Source organism: Ictalurus punctatus, chromosome 6 (genome assembly GCF_001660625.3).
Source record: "Ictalurus punctatus breed USDA103 chromosome 6, Coco_2.0, whole genome shotgun sequence".
NCBI lineage: Eukaryota > Metazoa > Chordata > Actinopteri > Siluriformes > Ictaluridae > Ictalurus > Ictalurus punctatus.
In genome coordinates this window covers 31,908,887-31,918,886 of record NC_030421.2, presented here as the reverse complement: position 1 = coordinate 31,918,886, position 10,000 = coordinate 31,908,887, and the positions used below count along the sequence as shown (strand labels likewise).

The window sequence follows — 10,000 nt, the reverse complement described above, 5'->3', positions numbered from 1 at the left end:
TCAGGTTAGCGATATGAGAAGAAAACTTTGCAGAGAAATCAATCAGAGCAATTTGATTGGCTCTACAGAGTCTCCTCAAAAAACATGACAAAGTCAATAGAGCATAAGGGTAAACATACACAGCATATGCTATATATACTAATGTACAATAAAATGAAAGTACATGTATTCTACTTCCTGGTGTGATGTAACCTGTCACCTCCAGGTGAGGACTCAAACACTTGAATGCTGCTCTTTCCAATCCTAAAAACAGCTCTAACCTTAATACATTTTACACAATAAAACTTGGTGGTAATGGTGTTTCAGGCAATACATGAGGCCAGTATAACATCTGATACAGTTCGCCGGTTACCAGTTTATGAGAAACCTACCATATTGGTCATAATCTACATGTACGGTTACTGATTTCTGGCGAGCTCTTGGTGCACAATGTGTCCATCAGTGGAAAGGGACCATCAAAAGTTATATTACTCGGTGTTAGGGTAATGTTTTATGTGAAACTGGGACCACAAGCTACTAAGACTGAAAGAATTTCAAAAAGTGAATATTTTTACTCTGCCACCAAACAAACGGGAGGCCGTTTCCCCAAGGCCAAAACAATAAACACAACCTAACATTACCTCCACAAACAAAACTACCTTCCATAAACATGATAGACTTTAGGAAATTGTTCCCGAACTTCCTTGCTAACGATAAAACCAGGAGAAAAGTGATAAAGAAAATTATATTTACACTCTTCAGGCAATGGTGAGTATAAATACTGTAAACATTTAATCAGTGCATCCGGAAAGTATTCACAGCGCTTCACTTTCCCCACATTTTGTCATGTTACAGCCTTATTCCAAAATGGATTCAATTCATTATTTTCCTCAATATTCTACAAGCAATACGCCATAATGACAACGTGAAAGAAGTTTGTTTGAAATCTTTGCAAATTTATTAAAAATAAAAAAAACAAAAAAAGCACGTGTACATAAGTGTTCACAGCCTTTGCCATGACACTCAGAATTGATCTCAGGTGCGTCCTGTTTCCACTGATCATCCTTGAGATGTTTCCACGACTTGACCGGAGTCCCCCTGTGGGATATTCAGTTGATTGGACGTGATTTGGAAAGGCACACACCTGTCTGTATAAGGTCCCACAGTTAACACTGCATGTGAGAGCACAAACCAAGCCACGAAGTCCAAGGAACTGTCTGTAGACCTCCGAGACAGGATTGTATCGAGGCACAGATCTGGGGAAGGGTACAGAAACATTTCTGCAGCATTGAAGGTCCCAATGAGCGCAGTGGCCTCCATCATCCGTAAATGGAAGAAGTTTGGAACCTCCAGGACTCTTCCTAGAGCTGGCCGCCCGGCCAAACTGAGCGAGTGTATAACTATTCATCGCTTTCCACCTCCACCCAGTCCAAAGAGGCTGACTGGCATCTCTAAATTGTCCGTAGTGCGCAAATGTGTGTGTGGTTGTGCCCTGCGATGGGTCGGCACTCGGTCCAGGTTGTCCCTCATCTTGTGCCCCATGTCCCCTGGGACAGGCTCCAAGCTTCCCATGATCATGTGTAGGATAAGCAGTACTGGTCTGTAATGGATGGATTTCAGGAGGAGAGAGACTAGGACAGGACATCTACAACTGGCTGAACCAATATCAAATGTTTTTTTTTATTTATTACATACATAGTAGAGGAACATAAGAAGGGTGAGTGATGAAGCATTCTCAGCACAGCAGTAACACTGTTGGCATGGTAGTGTGTGTGGTCATGGTACGAGTGTATAAGCGCAGGAGTGTTGCCGGGGTTTTGAAACACCCGTGTTACTACTACTACCGGCCACTTAACCAAATATCTCCATCTGTGGTCAGAAACTGACAGTAATGAAGGCTAGAGAAAGATTAACATGGAAAAGATGCAAAGTTTAAGAAGGTCAGTGAGTAAAAAAACTTCAGGTGGTAGAGCGGGTCGTCCGCTAATCGTAGGGTCGGCGGTTCGATTCCCGGCCCACGTGACTCCACATGCGAAGTGTCCTTGGGCGAGACACTGAACCCCGAGTTGCTCCCGATGGCAAGTTAGCGCCTTGCGTGGCAGCTCTGCTACCATTGGTGTGTGTGTGTGTGTGTGTGTGAGAATGGGTGAATGAGACACAGTGTAAAGCGCTTTATAGAACCGCTAAAGTTAAAAAAGTGCTACATAAGTGCAGACCATTTACCCTAAAAAGGTGGAGACAATTAATATTAGTTCATAAAATCACTTTAGAGAGAGAGAGAGAGAGAGAGAGAGAGAGAGAGAGAACTGGAAAACATACCCGAATCTACTTCTTAGCTAAACCGTTTGAAACGAGTAAAGAATCAGACAATTACAACCGAAACAGTCGATATTCCTCTTTATTCATAATGCGAATTTGTTCACATTCATTCCTATAATCTCTTCACACAAAGCGACTTCCCAGCACAGCTAGTGCAATGAGTTTCTAAAGGAGTCTGAAAATGACAGACAAAAACAGACCGACGTAAAGAACGATAAAATAGAAAACAAGGCACAATCATGTCGTCGGAACACCAGTAAAGAATTAGAAGTGACATCCGCATACAAAAATACATTCAACCATCTATAATGTGACGTCCACGTACAGCTGGGTCACGGGACAGATCCGACCGCTTCATTCTTCGGCACGGCATTTCAGTCAAGGGTCCAGTTTGTCGGTGAATCGTGTTTTAAGCGATCTCGTGTTTGCCTACTGCGTACTCGGTCTTCCACGTGCACTCATTACTGAAAATGAACAGTGTATATACCTACAATATCTAAATAATAATAATAATAATAACAACAACAAGAAGAACAGCAATGTTTTCCTGAAAACAAAAGTATCCGTGACGACGGAAAAATGATTGGATTCCTTCAAGCCGCCTATGACACCACAGTACTGAACACACTCGTGTACACGCTCGCAGTGCATCCGGGCAAAACGGACGACGGCTTACGTTTGTCTAAATTTGTGTGAATCTGAACCAGTCCGAAAAAAAAAACGGAACGATCTCGATATCCCCGAGAGACTTAACGCACTCCGAACCACAGTATTTAAAACACAGTATTTAAATAACACAAATATAACATTTGTGTATAAATAACATATAAGGTTTTGACTTTGGTTTGTAGAAAGGCAGACGTGAATGAAGAACAATATATTAATAACATCCTCATACACACACACAACTCATTTATCTGTGTACTTTGCGTGTACTTGAAGAGATATTTAGTGGTACAGATGGAGAAACTGTTTTACACACTTCCCGACAGCAGGGAAAGGAGAAAGATTGGAATGCAAACTGAAAAAAAATGATCTAAATAAAGAAAAAATAAAAAGCAAGCAAATGTTTCTAATAATGAACGCACGTCTATTGAAGCGTCACACTAAGTAGCTCCTTTTCGCTTTCGTTGATTTACTGGGGGAAGTTCACAGTTCTAGACCTGGTCACACCATGTATGCTACATATCTGTGTTTTCTCTGTCGAACACCTGACACTGACTTTGTGGATGTGCTCATTAAAGTGTGTTCAGTTCGAAAATACAGAAATCCACTGGAGTGGTTGGGATTGTACAGTAAAAGTCATGAAGCGGAAAACATCGCAACTATTTACATTCCCACAGACTCTCTCCAGTTAAAGCCCATCGAGTTTAGCCCATGGATTCATTTGTTACTGGCGAAAATGCACTATTAAAGGAGCGGTTTGCAACTTTTAGAGCCTCTTGGTGCCTCCAAGGGGAATTGCAACTGCAGTGAAAGTATATTTACAAGCCTTCATCGTCACGCCTAACTGACCCCACCCTCTCTCCTGAAACGGGATTTACCCGATGAGCCGATTTTCAGTGGAAAGGGTTGAGCAGAGAAGCTTTGTTTGGGCTGGAAGTGGAACTATTTTCAGTCCCAGAAATAAATGAAGCATCAGCCTAAAGTGAAGAAACTACCGAGGTCCACTGAATAATGCGACTCAGAGTTTACCTAAACTATACCTGAAGTTAAAAATTACACACTGCCCCTTTAAATATCAGTATATTTCCAAACCGTGAGTGGATTCTGAAAAGATACTGCATTCCGACAATAAATATTACACGATCTACATAAATACCTAGACCTCGTACAATCTGACTCGGCAAAAAAAACCTTATCACAAGGACGCTTACACTAATATCGAACACAGAAGGCGATGATAAACATTTAGACTAAGACGGATTCCTTCTCTGATCTGATACAGCTCAAATTTAAATGTCTAAAGAACTTCATTGGTTTGAAGCAGTGGGTGGAGGAGGACTTCAGCTGGTAAAGAAGGCACTCTTGTACCAGGCTGCTACTCAGGCTACAGCGATGGTGAAAGAGTTCAAGTAAATATTTTGTCCCATTACACTCCCAGAGCAGCACAAAGCACAGTGAACGTGATCAAGCCGAAAGGGCGGGTGTTGTATCTGAGAACAGATTCAAGCTGTGGTCCCGGGTTAGGAAGCGTCGAGTCTCCATCCAGGGTCTTCCTCCTCCACTGGAATTTAGTGCAAAGTGCTCAGTGCTCCTTCAGTCTGGAATACAGAAAGATAAAACACCATTTAGGCTCTACATTGAGACGTATATAGTATACTGTAGGTATACAGAGAAATGTGCTCGGAGATAAACATGGACTCACTCTACAGACTGTCTTGCAGTGTTCTTGTTTGAACTAAACTCCTTAAACACCAATCTCAGCAACAGCTGCAGACAAACACAATAAGCAGATGTGAACGTGCGAATGCATGCGTCACTGCACTGATGTCTGATCTAAGCCATACTGACCAGCAGTGCAAAAAAGTCTGCCGTCATGAGCATGTAGAAGACCTGATCCCAGCCGTGTGCAGACAGCAGCCCGGCCAGCAGGGGGCCTATTGCAGCACCTACACAACGAAGAGAAGAAGGAAGTGACACACAGCAAAGGCCTCCCAAAAATGTAAAACTCGCAGCCCATTACAGCAAGTTTGAACACTGGTAACAACAACAACAATTAGACTGGTAAAACAACAATCAACACTGGAAATCAGTCAAAACCGGTCTACACAAGACACAATGCAGCTTTACACAGACCTTGATTAAAGCAACTTTACAAGAAGAAGCCTATATGCACATTTATACATGTTTTTCAATGTATATATGAATACGCCGGTGGTCCCGGAAGTGTTTATAATTTACAACATACAAGGGCGCTTGAAAGTTTATGAACCCTTTTAGAATTTTATCTGCATACATATGATTTTCACACAGGTCCTAATAGTAGACAAAGAGAACCCGATTAAAACAAATGAGACAAAAATATTATACTCGGTCATTTATTTATCGAGGAAAATGATAGATGACAGTATTACATATCGGTGAGTGGCAAAAGTATGTGAACCTCTAGGATTTGCAGTTAATTTGAAGGTGAAATTAGAGTGGGGTGTTTTCAATCATTGGGATGACAATCAGGTGTGAGTGAGCGTCCTGTTTTATTTAAAGAACAGGGACTCTATCAGAGTCTGATCTTCACGACACGTTTGTGGATGTGTATCACGGCACGAACGGCGGAGATTTCCGAGGACCTCAGGAAAAAAAAAGAGTTGTTGATGTTCATCAGGCTCTAAAAGGTTACAAAACCCTCTCTAAAGAGATTGGACTCTCGCACCGGTCCACATTCAGACAGATTGTGTATAAATGGAGGAAATTTAAGAGCACTGTTACCCTCCACAGGAGTGATCACCCAACAAAGATCACTCCGAGAGCAAGACGTGTAACAGTCTGCAGTTCATATAAAAATTTGTGTTCTGTCGTATAAGAGACAGTTCGAGTCAAACATTTCCCTATAAAAAACACTTTCCAATCAAGAGACCGGAAAGAAAAGACACAAGAGCTTAATTTTAGCAAACATTACCCCATGGCAGTTGTTCTCAAACATTTTTGGTGACAATATGCCCTGTTTACTGATCTTCTACAGAAATCCAGATGTAGATTTATATCTCAAATGAGCAAAGCAGAGGCAGTGGAAAAGGCTAAATTTTCTGAGACGGCATGAGGAAGAAATCTTGAGAGGAATCCGCCTCAAAAGGGAGCCCATGCTCTTCTGATTGACACTTAAAACAGGTGTAAATATCACGGTCAAATTCATAACAGAGGTCTGATACACTTACCAACTGACCCTGTCCCATCAATTATGGCAGTGACTGTCGACAGAGCCCGTGCGTTGCCTTTAAGGCTCTTATGGGTGCCCTGTAATGTTGAAAAGGTAAAAGGTCAACAATAACGTGTAAGACCAGGAGCAAAATGAATTTCTGAGTGTATCAAATGGATACACACACGAACAAGCCCACACTCACCAGATCAGCAGACACAGCGGTCGTGATGAGGGCATAAGGTCCGTTGACTAGCCCCCCGCACACCAGCAGCATGCCTACGACACACAACACCTCATCAGCTCACACAGGTTAAATACAGGACACAAAAATACTTTGCAGGTGTATTCACATGAAGCACACACAATCACATGCCTCATTTATGCCATGCAGGTAAGTGGGACAATGACTGGGGGGGGGATAAAAGTGCCTGTGATTGTGTATTATATTATATTATCATATAATTAGCTATTATTGTATTATTTTCAGAGATATCACATTTTCTATTCCGAGACCCGTAGTGAAGCCTATGCTGATACCCGTCTGATTCGGTTTTATTTAAAAAAAAAAAAAAAAACTACCAAGCTTTAAAAATCATAGTTAAATTCTTTCACACAAAAATCAAATCACTTACATTGTAAATGTAATAAATATAACAAAGTATAAATTATTAATATAATCAATCAATCCTAACAAAAGAAAAAGCAGTCAAGTCTCTTTATATATATATATATATACATATAAATAAACATTTCCAGATCGAAAAATAAATGTAATTTCCGAATCCAATTCCAAGCTTTGCCATTTGTGACAGAATCGGATGTCCGATATGTTTTCTCCGATAGCCGAGCCACCATTTTTTGCTGACATCAGCCCAATACTGATAGTGGCTACTGGATCAGTCCCATCTCTTATTACCGTCTCTCGGTAACATGACTGTGTATAAAAAGAGTATCTTAGAGAGGCGGAGTATCTTAAGGTCAGATCATGTTCATCAAATAAAACCGTACGCAGTCCGTGGGATTTATTTTACGTGTGAAGGGTCCCTGGCTGCAAAAAGTTTTCGATCTTCCACAAAAAAAAAAACAAAAACATTTCTACACCTAAACTGTGAACCATGAAACCTTTAGGAACACGATCGTGACGAATATATAGAGATGTTAGTGTTGAAGGCGATGGAGTAAAGTCTTACCGATTGTTGGGCCCGGACCAAACTGGCTCATCATGGAGAAGCCATAAAGCTAGAAAACAGTCACAAATGAATTATTATCAGTCCACGAAACCCAACAATATACAGACTGTCTTCATAGAACAGCTTTGCCCTCTATTGACCTGACTACAAGTGTGTCTGTGGACAAAAATTAATCTCATAACTACAAAAAAAATATATATAACGTGTTTAATCGCACTTAAAAAACCGCTATACATCGTGCAGGCATTAGTTTCATTATATTTTTCACTAGTAAGTTAATATTATCTTGCTTAAAGTATTAGAGGCTTTGCATCTCTCAAAAGGCTGTTACACAACATTACTACGGTCATGTCTAATACTCATTTCCTGTTGCTTTTAAAGGAACGGGTAGCCGTTAATTAAGCCGCACCGAGTCAGAGTTATTAAAATAAACTGTTTATTTTACACTAATAGTTTAATTGCACCATGACTGTTAGTCTAGAACAAAAGGCATCTGAGGAAGGTGATAATCATGTTTAAATCGTGTCATTATCCTTTGACGGTGCGTCTAAGCAGCTCAGAAGAGCATAAGAACGTTTGTTTAAACGACTGTCACCATGTAATTTGACAGTAACGACACGTTGATAGGTCGTGCCGAAACGGTCACGCTCGCTGTCTCGATATGAACAGGGACAGTAGTTTAGAGCTGTTTTTTTTTTTCTTCAAAGGATGTGACTGTATAGTAAAAGTGAATACACATGGTGGACGCGCCATATAACGTAAAGCTAATTATGAATGGATGAGACAAGAACGTGTGTTATTGTGTACATGGCCAAACTTTCTGTAAGGAGAAACTTATTTAAGCTTCAAGTTTTCTGAGACGAGACAATTTTCAAGACGGAGGTCCGTCTGGATTCTTGGTAAGGCGATAAGCTGAGTTGACGTCTTATGAACGTCGAAAGACAGAAAACGAGAAGCTGGAGAGGGAACGATTGTTCATAGCTTATAACGGTCAGTAACAGTAGGAAATAATTTGCTTGAATCTTTTTCGGCTGTTCGACAACGTTAAACATGCTATAGACGGATAAACAGTACAGTGTATTATCACGTATCATTCTTTAATATAAAAATTTGGTAATTGTTGATGAAACGCTGTAGTATAAGAGGAATAGAGCACTTGCTGAGGAAATGCTGTTATAGGAAAATAATCTTCGGGGTAGTTACAGTGACTCTGCGTTACACCACCCCGTCACGTTTTATTACTTAAAAGTCCCCGTCAAATCAAAATTCTAATTCTGTGGCTTTTAGTACGACTGTGTTCGCCTTAAGATCATCTATAAAATAGTGCGCTCCAAATCAACGACAAACTTCACATGTAGAAGATATATGCATTTACAATTTACACCCTCTCTACCACCGATACGAATCAACAATTTTGACGACATCATTCTGCACTTCGGCGTCTCATCAGATTTTCTGTCCAATCCACATTTTCCGCCCCGCAACAGTCGTAAGTTTCCCGGCTGTGAGGTAAGCTAAACGCCACTGGCGATTTTAAAAACGGAGCGGAGCCTCTCTATGTTCCGCCCCGACTTTCAGTGGAAATTACGTCAATTGATCTATTTAATTAACTTTAATTATTGCAGTATCACTAGTTATAAGACTGACTGGCCGTTGAATAGGTTTATTATGAATCACATTAATTCTATTAATTAATCTGTGTAAGCCTGAAAAGTGTTGTGAAAACATTTTAACTATGTTACCGTGGAACGTTCAGGAAAAAACAAACAAAACTAAGAGCTCAAGTCAAAATTTAAATAGGACATATTTTTTAGGCATAATGTGCCTAAGATTTGAATAGTCAAATCATGATAATATAATAAATCTGTGCTGAGAATCAACAGCCATGTGTGTTAATGTTTTTATTAACACGGGGTTTTAATTAACGAATGTTTCGGAGAGATTTTGGTGAATTCCCTTCTCTCAGGATGCAGTAATGATACATACTGTCGGAGCAGCCAGGAGCAGCATCACAGCACACGTAGTGGCTCTCTTTCCCGTCTTATCCGAGACCACTCCTGCCAGGATTCCACCTACACACACACACACACACACACACCATGTCAGAGATAAGCGACTGCCTCACCCCTAAACCACCCTATAAATGACGACGGTATTGGCTCTCCGTACCGACGATTCCGCCCACGTCAAACAGGGTGGAGAGATCGCCTGCCTTCTTTGCATCGAGGTGAGCTGTGACGCACAACACAGTCAGAGTTTCATCATACCAGGAACTACCGGTTCAACAAGATTGTGTAGTTGTGCAATAAATGAAAAGAAAATTCTTCACATTCTTATTGTGTATGTAGAACAAACGCCCCTGTTCCTACACACTCTTACCTGCTTTCGTGATATAAAGGGGCAGCCAGAACAGAAACGTGTAGCTGACCAGCTTAGCAAACAGCAGACACAGAGAGAATTCCACCACACCCTACACACACATGCACACACACACACACACACACACGCACACGCACACACGCAGGGTTTAATATTGTGCACCGCATACAGTATACTCACATATATAATATACACACGCGCACACACACAAACAAACAAACACATATGTCCAGGTTGACAGAAGCACAGGAATGAGGGAATGGTGGGTGGAGCT

The 10,000-nt window shown here is 40.9% G+C and overlaps 1 protein-coding gene across 1 annotated transcript in view; it reads right to left on the bottom strand.

The window, feature by feature from the left end:
* Window positions 1-2,359: 2,359 nt before the first annotated feature.
* The window catches only part of slc37a1 (solute carrier family 37 member 1), a 21,828-nt gene continuing 14,187 nt past the window's right edge, over window positions 2,360-10,000 (bottom strand). Inside the window, exons 12-20 of the mRNA XM_017470456.3 lie at window positions 9,727-9,817; window positions 9,517-9,579; window positions 9,334-9,419; window positions 7,348-7,396; window positions 6,360-6,433; window positions 6,174-6,252; window positions 4,813-4,910; window positions 4,667-4,731; window positions 2,360-4,562 (exon numbers count right to left, since the gene is read on the bottom strand). Coding sequence (XP_017325945.1) covers window positions 4,547-4,562; window positions 4,667-4,731; window positions 4,813-4,910; window positions 6,174-6,252; window positions 6,360-6,433; window positions 7,348-7,396; window positions 9,334-9,419; window positions 9,517-9,579; window positions 9,727-9,817 — 621 coding nt within the window. The 3' untranslated portion in view covers window positions 2,360-4,546. The remainder of the gene's footprint in view (window positions 4,563-4,666; window positions 4,732-4,812; window positions 4,911-6,173; window positions 6,253-6,359; window positions 6,434-7,347; window positions 7,397-9,333; window positions 9,420-9,516; window positions 9,580-9,726; window positions 9,818-10,000) is intronic.